Source organism: Lepidochelys kempii, chromosome 2 (genome assembly GCF_965140285.1).
Source record: "Lepidochelys kempii isolate rLepKem1 chromosome 2, rLepKem1.hap1, whole genome shotgun sequence".
Taxonomy (NCBI): domain Eukaryota; kingdom Metazoa; phylum Chordata; order Testudines; family Cheloniidae; genus Lepidochelys; species Lepidochelys kempii.
In genome coordinates, this window is record NC_136381.1 from 185,898,542 (window position 1) to 185,913,192 (window position 14,651).

Here is a 14,651-nt window from a genome sequence, read left to right on the forward strand (position 1 = left end):
AGATGTGTGATGAAGGCTGACCTTTCCTTGGCAGATTCATCTAGCGGTACCTGCCAGTACCCCTTGGTTAAGTCCAAGGTAGAGATTCATAGATTCATAGATTCATAGATATTTAGGTCAGAAGGGACCATTATGATCATCTAGTCTGACCTCCTGCACAATGCAGGCCACAGAATTTCACCCACCACTCCTAAAAAAGACCTCACACCTATATCTGTGCTATTGAAGTCCTCAAATTGTAGTTTGAAGACCTCAAGGAGCAGAGAATCCTCCAGCAAGTGACCCGTGCCCCATGCTACAGAGGAAGGCGAAAAACCTCCAGGGCCTTCCAATCTGCCCTGGAGGAAAATTCCTTCCCAACCCCAAATATGGCGATCAGCTAAACCCTGAGCATATGGGCAAGATTCATCAGCCAGATACTACAGAAAATTCTTTCCCGGGTAACTTGGATCTTACCCCATCTAAAAACCCATCACAGGCCATTGGGCCTATTTACCATGAATATTTAATTACCAAAACCATGTTATCCCATCATACCATCTCCTCCATAAACTTATCGAGTTTAATCTTAAAGCAAGATAGATCTTTTGCCCCCACTACTTCCCTCGGAAGGCTATTCCAAAACTTCACTCCTCTGATGGTTAGAAACCTTCGTCTAATTTCTAATCTAAATTTCCTAGTGGCCAGTTTATATCCATTTGTTCTTGTGTCCACATTGGTATTGAGTTTAAATAATTCCTCTCCCTCTCTGGTATTTATCCCTCTGATATATTTATAGAGAGCAATCATATCTCCCCTCAACCTTCTTTTAGTTAGGCTAAACAAGCCAAGCTCCCTGAGTCTCCTTTCATAAGACAAGTTTTCCATTCCTCGGATCATCCTAGTAGCCCTTCTCTGTACCTGTTCCAGTTTGAATTCATCCTTCTTAAACATGGGAGACCAGAACTGCACACAGTATTCCAGGTGAGGTCTCACCAGTGCCTTATATAACGGTACTAAAACCTCCTTATCCCTACTGGAAATACCTCTCCTGATGCATCCCAAGACGACATTAGCTTTTTTCACAGCCATATCACATTGGCAGCTCATAGTCAACCTATGATCAACCAATACTCCAAGGTCCTTTTCCTCCTCCGTTACTTCTAGTTGATGCGTCCCTAGCTTATAACTAAAATTCTTGTTATTAATCCCTAAATGCATGACCTTACACTTCTCACTATTAAATTTCATCCTATTCCTATTACTCCAGTTTACAAGGTCATCCAGATCCTCCTGTAGGGTATCCCTGTCCTTCTCTAAATTAGCAATACCTCCCAGCTTTGTATCATCTGCAAACTTTATTAGCACACTCCCACTTTTTGTGCCCAGGTCAGTAATAAAAAGATTAAATAAGATTGGTCCCAAAACTGATCCTTGAGGAACTCCACTGGTAACCTCCCTCCAACTTGACAGTTCACCTTTCAGTAGGACCTGTTGTAGTCTCCCCTTTAACCAATTCCCTATCCACCTTTCAATTTTCCTATTGATGCCCATCTTATCCAATTTAACTAATAATTCCCCATGTGGCACAGTATCAAACGCCTTACTAAAATCTAAATAAATTAGATCCACTGCGTTTCCTTTATCTAAAAAATCTGTTACTCTCTCAAAGAAGGAAATCAGGTTGGTTTGGCACGATCTACCTTTTGTAAAACCATGTTGTATTTTGTCCCATTTACCATTGACTTCAATGTCCTTAACTACCTTCTCCTTCAAAATTTTTTCCAAGACCTTGCATACTACAGATGTCAAACTAACAGGCCTATAATTACTTGGATCACTTTTTTTCCCTTTCTTAAAAATAGGAACTATGTTAGCAATTCTCCAATCATATGGTACAACCCCTGAATTTACAGATTCATTAAAAATTCTTGCTAATGGGCTTGCAATTTCTTGTGCCAATTCTTTTAATATTCTTGGATGAAGATTATCTGGGCCCCCCGATTTAGCCCCATTAAGCTGTTTGAGTTTCGCTTCTACCTCAGATATGGTGATGTCTACCTCCATATCCTCATTCCCATTTATCATGCTACCATTATCCCTAAGATCCTCTTTAGTCTTATTAAAGACTGAGGCAAAGTATTTGTTTAGATATTGGGCCATGCCTAGATTATCCTTGACCTCCACTCCATCCTCAGTTTTTAGCGGTCCCACTTCTTCTTTCTTTGTTTTTTTCCTATTTATATGACTATAGAACCTTTTACTATTGGTTTTAATTCCCTTTGCAAGGTCCAACTCTACTTGACTTTTAGCCTGTCTCACTTTATCCCTACATATTCTGACCTCAATAAGGTAGCTTTCCTTACTGATCCCTCCCTTCTTCCACTCCCTATATGCTTTCTGCTTTTTCTTAATTACCTCTCTAAGATGCTTGCTCATCCAGCTTGGTCTACAACTCCTGCCTATGAATTTTTTCCCCTTTCTTGGGATGCAGGCTTCCGATAGCTTCTGCAGCTTTAATTTAAAATAATCCCAGGCCTCCTCTACCTTTAAACCCATAAATTCTTCAGTCCAATCCACTTCCCTAACTAATTTCCTTAATTTTTGAAAGTCAGCCCTTTTGAAATCAAAAACCCTAGTTGCAGATTTATTTTTGTTAATCCTTCCATTCAGTTTGAACTGAATTAGCTCATGATCACTTGAGCCAAGATTATCCCCTACAACCATTTCCTCTATGAGATCCTCATTACTCGCCAAGACCAGATCTAAAATGGCATCCCCTCTAGTCGGTTCAGCAACTACTTGTTGAAGGAATCCATCAGCTATCGCATCTAGGAAAATCTGAGCCCTATTATTATTACTAGCACTCATCCTCCAGTCTATATCTGGGAAGTTAAAGTCTCCCATGATCACACAGTTTCCATTAGTATTTACTTTATTAAAAACATTAAAAAGGGCTCTATCCATATCCAAATTAGATCCCGGTGGTCTATAGCACACCCCAAGCACTATCCTAGGGGAGGCTCTAATAGTTTTCTTCCCCAATTTAATTATTGCCCAGACAGACTCAGTCATATCCATTTCATCGCTTCTTATTTCTTTACATTCTATCTCATCATTGATATACAGTGCTACTCCACCACCTTTACCTTTATTTCGGTCTTTCCTAAACAGCACATACCCTTCAATACCTGTAGCCCAGTCATGACTACTATTCCACCAGGTCTCTGTTATACCTATAATATCTGGTTTCACTTCCTGCACCAGTAACTCTAGTTCCTCCATTTTGTTACCTAGGCTCCTTGCATTAGTGTACAAACATCTTAATTTTTGCTGTTTGGCCTCACTCACATTCTGTACCCTATTAGGCACGGTTATTTTACTACCAGTATAACCTATTAGACTTGTATCTACACTGCCCTTCCTCCTACCTACAGCTGTATCCACTCTTACTTCATTTTCTTTCCACTCTATGCTAAATTCTGGCGTGGAGATTACCTGGACATCTCCCAACCATCTCCCCCAAATTCCTAGTTTAAAGCTCTCTTAATCAGTTGTGCCAGCCTCCATCCTAGAAGTCTATTTCCTTCCCTACTCAGATGAAGTCCATCCCGAGAGAACTGTCCTCTATCCATGAATGCCTCCCAATGGCCATACATCCCAAAGCCCTCCTTATAGCACCACTGCCTAAGCCATCTATTGATAGTCATAATCTTGTCACACCTTTGTTGCCCTTCTCTAGGAACAGGCAAAATCCCACTAAAGATCACCTGAGCCTCAATTTCCTTAAGCGTCCTCCCCAGCCTAACATAGTCTCCCTTAATACTTTCCAGTGAGAATCTAGCCGTATCATTTGTTCCCACATGAAGGATAATTAGGGGATTCTTTCCCGCTCCCTTTAGAATCCTTTTTAACCTCAGGTCTACATCCCGTATCTTAGCACCTGGAAGACAGCACACCCTCCTATTTTCTGGATCAGCTCTGGTTACAGGCCTATCTATTCTTCTCAATAAAGAGTCCCCAATCACATAGACCTGCCTTTTCCTAGTGACAGTGCTATTCTCCAGTCTATCCCCTGTTCCCTCTGGCTGCAAGTTTTTTCCATTCCCATTCTCCCTTGTAATCCTTTTTAACCCATCCTGTATCCTCCTGGGGCTCATATTTGGTGTAATCTCCATTAACTCTTCCCCTTTTCCTATAGGACTAACCGCTCTTCTCTTCTTCCTTGCCCTGTCACCTTCAGTGACTACCTGCTGAGCCCCTTCTTCATTTTCCAACTCTGCAAACCTATTCTGAAGCTCTATTTCTCCTTCACTAGCCCGTCTTTTCCTCTGCCTAGTTCTTTTAGTCACATGCTTCCACTGACCACTTTCCTCACCCAGTCTCCCCTCAAAATTCCCTAGTCCTGCTTCCATCTGCAAGTCTGAGCTTTTCCCTTCAGATACCTCATGTCTTTGCTCCATAATCTGCTCAAACCCCTTCCTAAACTCTACCAGACTTTCCACCTGCATCTCCAAACCTCTGATCTTTTCCTCCATCAGCTCTATCAGACGGCATTTCATGCAGACAAAACTCTTACCAGGTGCCCCCTCCAGGATCATGTACATACCACAGCTTCCACATCCAGTCATCTTCATTGTGTCATCTGCTACATGGGTCACTCCCACTGCCACCTCTGAATCTGTCATAGCCTTCCCACCTAAATCCTGTTAATCTGGGAAACACAAACCACACCAAAACACCACCACCCACAGCAAAACCAAACCCCACACAAGCACCACAAGACAAACTCCGCTTTCAAACTCCCACTCAAACTCCCCTGTTTACAGCTCTGTTTGCTAGCTCCTGTGCTGCTGCAGCTGTCTGTGCTGCTGCCTGACTGGCTGCTACCTTTATAGGACCCCTAGTCAGTGAAGCCCCGCCCCCTAATCAGGGCTCAGCTTCTCTTCCAGCACAAAGCCCCTACAAGCCTCTACACATACAAATACTACCAATACAAAGCCAAACAAACACAAATACCTTCTCCTCCAACAGAACTCCCACTCAAACTCCCCTGTTTACAGCTCTGTTTGCTAGCTCCTGTGCTGCTGCAGCTGTCTGTGCTGCTGCCTGACTGGCTGCTACCTTTATAGGACCCCTAGTCAGTGAAGCCCCGCCCCCTAATCAGGGCTCAGCTTCTCTTCCAGCACAAAGCCCCTACAAGCCTCTACACATACAAATACTACCAATACAAAGCCAAACAAACACAAATACCTTCTCCTCCAACAGAACTCCCACTCAAACTCCCCTGTTTACAGCTCTGTTTGCTAGCTCCTGTGCTGCTGCAGCTGTCTGTGCTGCTGCCTGACTGGCTGCTACCTTTATAGGACCCCTAGTCAGTGAAGCCCCGCCCCCTAATCAGGGCTCAGCTTCTCTTCCAGCACAAAGCCCCTACAAGCCTCTACACATACAAATACTACCAATACAAAGCCAAACAAACACAAATACCTTCTCCTCCAACAGAACTCCCACTCAAACTCCCCTGTTTACAGCTCTGTTTGCTAGCTCCTGTGCTGCTGCAGCTGTCTGTGCTGCTGCCTGACTGGCTGCTACCTTTATAGGACCCCTAGTCAGTGAAGCCCCGCCCCCTAATCAGGGCTCAGCTTCTCTTCCAGCACAAAGCCCCTACAAGCCTCTACACATACAAATACTACCAATACAAAGCCAAACAAACACAAATACCTTCTCCTCCAACAGAACTCCCACTCAAACTCCCCTGTTTACAGCTCTGTTTGCTAGCTCCTGTGCTGCTGCAGCTGTCTGTGCTGCTGCCTGACTGGCTGCTACCTTTATAGGACCCCTAGTCAGTGAAGCCCCGCCCCCTAATCAGGGCTCAGCTTCTCTTCCAGCACAAAGCCCCTACAAGCCTCTACACATACAAATACTACCAATACAAAGCCAAACAAACACAAATACCTTCTCCTCCAACAGAACTCCCACTCAAACTCCCCTGTTTACAGCTCTGTTTGCTAGCTCCTGTGCTGCTGCAGCTGTCTGTGCTGCTGCCTGACTGGCTGCTACCTTTATAGGACCCCTAGTCAGTGAAGCCCCGCCCCCTAATCAGGGCTCAGCTTCTCTTCCAGCACAAAGCCCCTACAAGCCTCTACACATACAAATACTACCAATACAAAGCCAAACAAACACAAATACCTTCTCCTCCAACAGAACTCCCACTCAAACTCCCCTGTTTACAGCTCTGTTTGCTAGCTCCTGTGCTGCTGCAGCTGTCTGTGCTGCTGCCTGACTGGCTGCTACCTTTATAGGACCCCTAGTCAGTGAAGCCCCGCCCCCTAATCAGGGCTCAGCTTCTCTTCCAGCACAAAGCCCCTACAAGCCTCTACACATACAAATACTACCAATACAAAGCCAAACAAACACAAATACCTTCTCCTCCAACAGAACTCCCACTCAAACTCCCCTGTTTACAGCTCTGTTTGCTAGCTCCTGTGCTGCTGCAGCTGTCTGTGCTGCTGCCTGACTGGCTGCTACCTTTATAGGACCCCTAGTCAGTGAAGCCCCGCCCCCTAATCAGGGCTCAGCTTCTCTTCCAGCACAAAGCCCCTACAAGCCTCTACACATACAAATACTACCAATACAAAGCCAAACAAACACAAATACCTTCTCCTCCAACAGAACTCCCACTCAAACTCCCCTGTTTACAGCTCTGTTTGCTAGCTCCTGTGCTGCTGCAGCTGTCTGTGCTGCTGCCTGACTGGCTGCTACCTTTATAGGACCCCTAGTCAGTGAAGCCCCGCCCCCTAATCAGGGCTCAGCTTCTCTTCCAGCACAAAGCCCCTACAAGCCTCTACACATACAAATACTACCAATACAAAGCCAAACAAACACAAATACCTTCTCCTCCAACAGAACTCCCACTCAAACTCCCCTGTTTACAGCTCTGTTTGCTAGCTCCTGTGCTGCTGCAGCTGTCTGTGCTGCTGCCTGACTGGCTGCTACCTTTATAGGACCCCTAGTCAGTGAAGCCCCGCCCCCTAATCAGGGCTCAGCTTCTCTTCCAGCACAAAGCCCCTACAAGCCTCTACACATACAAATACTACCAATACAAAGCCAAACAAACACAAATACCTTCTCCTCCAACAGAACTCCCACTCAAACTCCCCTGTTTACAGCTCTGTTTGCTAGCTCCTGTGCTGCTGCAGCTGTCTGTGCTGCTGCCTGACTGGCTGCTACCTTTATAGGACCCCTAGTCAGTGAAGCCCCGCCCCCTAATCAGGGCTCAGCTTCTCTTCCAGCACAAAGCCCCTACAAGCCTCTACACATACAAATACTACCAATACAAAGCCAAACAAACACAAATACCTTCTCCTCCAACAGAACTCCCACTCAAACTCCCCTGTTTACAGCTCTGTTTGCTAGCTCCTGTGCTGCTGCAGCTGTCTGTGCTGCTGCCTGACTGGCTGCTACCTTTATAGGACCCCTAGTCAGTGAAGCCCCGCCCCCTAATCAGGGCTCAGCTTCTCTTCCAGCACAAAGCCCCTACAAGCCTCTACACATACAAATACTACCAATACAAAGCCAAACAAACACAAATACCTTCTCCTCCAACAGAACTCCCACTCAAACTCCCCTGTTTACAGCTCTGTTTGCTAGCTCCTGTGCTGCTGCAGCTGTCTGTGCTGCTGCCTGACTGGCTGCTACCTTTATAGGACCCCTAGTCAGTGAAGCCCCGCCCCCTAATCAGGGCTCAGCTTCTCTTCCAGCACAAAGCCCCTACAAGCCTCTACACATACAAATACTACCAATACAAAGCCAAACAAACACAAATACCTTCTCCTCCAACAGAACTCCCACTCAAACTCCCCTGTTTACAGCTCTGTTTGCTAGCTCCTGTGCTGCTGCAGCTGTCTGTGCTGCTGCCTGACTGGCTGCTACCTTTATAGGACCCCTAGTCAGTGAAGCCCCGCCCCCTAATCAGGGCTCAGCTTCTCTTCCAGCACAAAGCCCCTACAAGCCTCTACACATACAAATACTACCAATACAAAGCCAAACAAACACAAATACCTTCTCCTCCAACAGAACTCCCACTCAAACTCCCCTGTTTACAGCTCTGTTTGCTAGCTCCTGTGCTGCTGCAGCTGTCTGTGCTGCTGCCTGACTGGCTGCTACCTTTATAGGACCCCTAGTCAGTGAAGCCCCGCCCCCTAATCAGGGCTCAGCTTCTCTTCCAGCACAAAGCCCCTACAAGCCTCTACACATACAAATACTACCAATACAAAGCCAAACAAACACAAATACCTTCTCCTCCAACAGAACTCCCACTCAAACTCCCCTGTTTACAGCTCTGTTTGCTAGCTCCTGTGCTGCTGCAGCTGCCCTTCCCAGTTTCTCTAATAGTTCATCTGTGCGTGGCATGGGATAGTTGTCTGGGCGAGTTACAGCATTTAGCTTACGGTAGTCCACGCAAAAACGTATTTCCCCATCTGGTTTGGGAACTAGAACCACTGGAGATGCCCATGCACTTTCAGAGGGGCGGATTACACCCATCTGTAACATATCCTGGATCTCCCGTTCTATAGCAGTTTTAGCTTGAGGAGACACCCGGTAAGGTTGGACCCTAATTGGGTGAGCATTACCTGTGTCAATGGAGTGGTATGCCCATTCAGTCAGTCCTGGGGTGGCTGAGAACGTTGGCGCGTAGCTAGTGCACAGCTCCTGGATCTGTCGCTGCATACGCCCAAGGGTCATGGAGAGGTTCACCTTTTCCACACCACCAGCACATTTCCCTTCGTAGTAGACACCTTCAGGCCACTCAGCGTCGTCTCCTCCCTGGGCTGTAAACTGACAAACCTTTAATTCTCTGGAATAAAAGGGCTTTAGAGAATTAATATGATACACCTTAGGCTTTCGGTTGGAGGTGGGGAATGCTATGAGATAATTAACAGCTCCCAGGCGCTCCTGGACCACGAATGGCCCTTCCCACGATGCTTCCATTTTATGGGCCTGGAGCGCCTTTAAGACCATGACCTGGTCTCCTACTTTGAAGGAACGCTCTCTGGCATGTTTATCATACCAGGCTTTTTGCTCTTTTTGAGCATCCTGTAAGTTTTCTCTAGCAAGGGCTAAAGAGGTTCGGAGGGTGTTTTGTAGGTTGGTTACAAAGTCCAGAATGTTAGTTCCTGGAGAAGGTGTAAATCCCTCCCATTGCTGCTTCACCAACTGCAATGGCCCCTTAACCTCACGGCCATATACAAGTTCAAATGGGGAAAACCCTAAACTGGGATGTGGTACAGCTCTGTAGGCAAAGAGCAACTGCTGCAATACTAGGTCCCAATCATTGGAGTGCTCATTTACGAATTTACGTATCATGGCCCCCAAAGTTCCATTAAACTTCTCCACCATGCCATTTGTTTGATGATGGTAAGGAGTGGCAACCAAGTGATTTACCCCATGAGCTTCCCAAAGGTTTTTCATAGTTCCTGCCAGGAAATTAGTCCCTGCATCTGTGAGGATGTCGGAGGGCCAACCTACCCTGGCAAAAATGTCTGCTAGTGCCTGGCACACACTTTTAGCCCTGGTGTTGCTTAGAGCTACTGCTTCCGGCCATCGGGTGGCAAAATCCATGAAAGTCAGTATGTACTGCTTTCCTCTGGGTGTCTTTTTCGGAAAAGGACCCAGAATATCCACAGCTACTCGCTGAAATGGAACTTCAATGATGGGGAGTGGCTGGAGAGGAGCTTTGACCTGGTCTTGGGGTTTTCCCACTCTTTGGCACACCTCACAAGACTGGACATAGGTAGAAACATCCTTGCCCATTCCCTCCCAGTGGAATGACCCCCCCAAACAGTCTTTGGTCCTGTTCACCCCAGCATGGCCACTAGGGTGATCATGGGCTAAGCTCAAGAGCTTGGCCCGGTATTTAGTTGGAACTACCAACTGTCTCTGAGGATGCCAGTCTTCCTGGTGTCCCCCAGAAAGAGTTTCCTTGTATAAAAGTCCTCTTTCTACAACAAACCTGGATCGATTAGAAGAGCTGAGAGGCGGTGGGTTGCTCCGTGCCGCCGTCCAAGCTCTCTGGAGGCTTTCATCTGCTTCCTGTTCGGTCTGGAACTGTTCCCTTGATGCTGGAGACATCAGTTCCTCATGGGATTGTGGACCTAGGCTTGGTCCCTCTGGAAGCGATATAGGGGATGGAGCTGTTTCTGTTGACTGTGAACCGCTCTCCGCTGGTGTACTATGTTGGGATTCAGGCTCCGGCTGAGCCTCTTGTGTAGGGTTATCGGCTGCTGCCAGTTCAGGTTTGGTGGGGCCCTCTGGTGTTGAGGTTGCAAGTACTGGATTCAGTGCTGACACGGGGTCTGGTGTTGGTTGTTTGGCTGGTTCCGGTTCTGGGACTGGTTCCGTCTGGGTCTCTGGGACTGGATCCACTACTGCTGTTGCAGACATTGGCCTGGGGTCCAGGTCCATCACCTCTGACTGGGTCCTGATAGAAGTTTCCGGAACAGAGCTAGGCCTCACGGCTTGTTTAGCCTGGTTGCGGGTGACCGTTCCCACCCTCTTGGCCTGCTTCACATGATTGGCCAAGTCTTCCCCCAACAGCATGGGGATGGGATAATCATCATAGACTGCAAAAGTCCACATTCCTGACCAGCCCTTGTACTGGACAGGCAACTTGGCTGTAGGCAAATTGAAAGAGTTGGACTTGAAGGGTTGAATCGTCACTTGGATCTCTGGGTTGATTAAATTGGGGTCCACTAAGGAAGCATGGATAGCTGACACTTGTGCTCCGGTGTCCCTCCACGCGGTGACCTTCTTCCCACCCACACTCACAGTTTCCCTCCGCTCCAAGGGTATCTGGGAGGTATCTGGGCCTGTGGACCTCTGGTGTGATTCCGGTGCAATGAACTGTAATCTGTTGGGGTTCTTGGGGCATTTGGCCTTCACATGCCCCAGCTCGTTACACTTAAAACATCGTCCAGCTGACGGGTCACTGGGGCGAGGAGGGTTGCTGGAGAACGGGGTGGTGGGACGATAAGGGGTCTGGAGGGTTCTTTGGGAGGTAGGTGGGGCTTTGGGCGGCCCCCGGTAATAGGGTGTGGTCTGGGGTGGTCCCTTCTGGTCTCCGCTCCAACTGCGACCAGTTTTCTTCTTCTCTGCCACCTCCACCCATCTGGCTCCAATCTCTCCTGCCTCAATTACAGTTTTGGGTTTCCCATCTAGGATGTATCTTTCTATTTCCTCAGGAACACCCTCTAAGAATTGTTCCATTTGCATTAGGAAGGGCAAATTTACTGGAGATTCAACACTTGCTCCTGATATCCAGGCATCCCAATGTTTTACAATGTGGTAGGCATGTCGGGTAAATGACATGACATGGTTTCCACCTTAGGGCTCTGAACCTCCGACGAGACTGTTCGGGTGTTATCCCCATTCTGACTCTCGCCTTGGATTTAAACAGTTCATACTTGTTCATGTGTTCTTTAGGCATTTCAGCTGCCACCTCAGCTAAGGGTCCACTGAGCTGCGGCCTCAGCTCTACCATGTATTGGTCAGTAGAGATGTTGTACCCAAGGCAGGCCCTTTCGAAGTTTTCTAAGAAGGCCTCAGTATCATCACCTGCCTTGTAGGTGGGGAACTTTCTGGGATGGGAAGTGGTACCTGGAGAAGGATTGCTAGGGTTTGTTGGTATATTCTGCTGGGCCTTTATCCTCTCCATCTCCTCCACATGCTTCCTCTCTTTTTCCTTCTCCTCCTCCACATGCTTCCTCTCTTTTTCCCTCTCCTCCTCCACATGCTTCCTTGCCTCCATTTCCCTCTTGTGGGCAGCCTCTTGGTGTTGTTCTGCCTCCCTTTCTTGTTCCTTCTTCAGCTGCATGAGTTCTATCTGTCTTTCATGTTCCCTTTGTTTTTCCTCAGCCTGAAATTTGGCTAATTCCAGCTGTAGTCGAGCTGAGGATTTGGCCATTCTAATCTCTCTGTTTTTAACTAACTTTACACCCGAGGTTTAGAAATAAACAAACAAAACTTGGCTGTAAAATTTTGCTGTGCTGGAATAGAATACCTATTCTCTGATAGTGATTGTCAGCCTACAGAAAAAGACAATTCCCTTGTCTCTGCTCTGGGCCCAAATTAAAGCAAAAAACCTCCAACTACTTGGAAACCTGCTTACCCAGCCCAAAGAAGAAAAAAATTTCTTTTCAAACCTGTGCTCCTTGTAAAACAAAAAAAAAAATCAAAATCCTAAAAAAAACCCTGCCACTTTTGTCTCCAGGCAAATGGGTAGAGCACACACCCCCTATTTACTTTTAGGAAGAAAAGAGAAAAAAAAAAAAAACCTCTGGGTTGGAAGACTGTGAATTTCCCTGCAGGAGTTAAGTACCCTGCCTCCAGGCAAAGAAAACCTGCAATTCACAAGATAATCCCCTTTTGTCTCTGCTTGGCCACAAAGCAGAGAGAAACCAAGCTGCTTTCAGTTTCAAAGCTGCCTTCTGGACTTCCTAAAAATTCCTTTTTAAAATCTGTATTTCTAGTTCAAAAAATCTCAACTGGATCTCAAAATGATTTCAGGTTAATCCCACCACTGTGCCACCATGTCAAGGTTCCTCCCCCACTCTGAACTCTAGGGTACAGATGTGGGGACCTGCATGAAAAACCTCCTAAGCTTATCTTTACCAGCTTAGGTCAAAACTTCCCCAAGGTACAAAATATTACACCCGTTATCCTTGGAATGGCCGCTACCACCACCAAACAATTACTGGTTACTGGGGAAGAGCTGTTTGGACACGTCTGTCCCCCCAAAATACTTCCCAAAACCTTGCACCCCACTTCCTGGACAAGGTTTGGTAAAAAGCCTCACCAATTTGCCTAGGTGACTACAGACCCAGACCCTTGGATCTTAAGAACAATGAACAATCCTCCCAACACTTGCACCCCCCCTTTCCTGGGAAATGTTGGATAAAAAGCCTCACCAATTTGCATAGGTGACCACAGACCCAAACCCTTGGATCTGAGAACAATGAAAAAGCATTCAGTGTTTTACAAGAAGACTTTTAATAAAAAATAGAAGTAAATAGAAATAAAGAAATCCCCCCTGTAAAATCAGGATGGTATATATCTTACAGGGTAATTAGATTCAAAAACATAGAGAACCCCTCTAGGCAAAACCTTAAGTTACAAAAAAGATACACAGACAGAAATAGTTATTCTATTCAGCACAATTCTTTTCTCAGCCATTTAAAGAAATCATAATCTAACACATACCTAGCTAGATTACTTACTAAAAGTTCTAAGACTCCATTCCTGTTCTGTCCCCGGCCAAGACGACTACAGACAGACCCTTTGTTCCTCTCCCTCCTCCCAGCTTTTGAAAGTATCTTGTCTCCTCATTGGTCATTTTGGTCAGGTGCCAGCGAGGTTACCTTTAGCTTCTTAACCCTTTACAGGTGAGAGGAGCTTTCCCCTGGCCAGGAGGGATTTCAAAGGGGTTTACCCTTCCCTTTATATTTATGACAGCCCATTAATTGAATGAGGCAGGGGTCCTGTGGAAAAAGTATTCTGTTACAGTAATTAATGTCTCTGTCATAAAGCATATGCACAAGTGAGCTGAATTAAGAGTGTACAGACAATTTTTGGAGGCTTGTAACCTTGCCAAGATTGGACACATTTTCACAGGAAACAGCAAAAGGTAAATCCCTAATAGATGCAGTAGATATTCTCAACAAAACAGTTGTATGAATTGTTTTTTTAACATGAGCAAAACTACGTATTTCCCTCCCCTCCCTACTTGTTCTCAGAAGCAACTGGACCTTTCCAGAAAAATTAAGCCCAAGATTGAGACCTGGCTGACATGAAAAACTTCAGCCCAAATTCTTAAAGTTTGCCAAGGTTATAAACAGGAAAAAGGGTTTTATAATGGAAAATGTTGGATAATATTAACTATAAGCATCACTACTAGCTTCTCCATAGAATATAAAGGCTGGGGAACAAATTCATCTCAGTGTGAAGGGATACACAAAGCCCTAGGCTCTCTTAATTCCCACATAATAACTCACCACAAAGTGCCCTAATGTTAATGTCACACCTGGTGAAACTCCACAAACTTAATGAAGTTACTCCTGATTTGTACCAGTCTAAGCGAGAGAAGAACCAAGCCGTGTATGTCTGGGTTTGTTTATGATTCAGCTATCCCAGGAAATGCATCAAAATGTCAAGAACACATCAGCCTGTCAGCTTTATTTTTTCACAAGCCAAAATGGTGTATTGAACCACAAGGAGCTTACGGCTTAGCAAAGCTCTCTTCTGCCATGCAGGCTTTGATTCCTTCCTAGTCTCCTCATTAGAGTGGAGCGCCTTATTCGTCTGGCTGTTGTTTATACCAATAAGACATGTAATAAAATGTGAGTCCCAGGGTGCCAAGTATTGGAAACAGAGAGAGGAAGAAATATGCAGTGGAGGCTTTTCTCTGTTGTTGCTGGTTTCCCCCTCCCACTCTTCTCCCCTGCTCATCCTACTGAAAATTATTGCTCAGCAGCCCTTTGCATCATGATCTCACTAACAGAAGCCCCAAATTTTCTTATTCAGATAAGTTGTCCAGATGCAAAGGATGTGCTTATCACAAAACAACAATGCGACACTTAGGCTAATAGAACATCTCCCTCACCCACTCCAGAATTCCA

At 46.0% G+C, this 14,651-nt stretch overlaps 2 protein-coding genes across 2 annotated transcripts in view; both read right to left on the reverse strand.

Moving 5' to 3' along the window:
• Positions 1-14,651, reverse strand: part of LOC140906153 (uncharacterized) — a 172,155-nt gene that overhangs the window by 11,802 nt on the left and 145,702 nt on the right. The window lies entirely within an intron of this gene.
• On the reverse strand, positions 3,510-8,348 carry LOC140907333 (uncharacterized). The gene is made up of 2 exons (XM_073333021.2): positions 8,275-8,348; positions 3,510-4,678 (listed from the first exon to the last, which is right to left on the reverse strand). The coding sequence occupies exon 2, from the start codon at positions 4,665-4,667 to the stop codon at positions 3,510-3,512; it is 1,158 nt and encodes a 385-aa protein (XP_073189122.1). The 5' UTR covers positions 4,668-4,678; positions 8,275-8,348.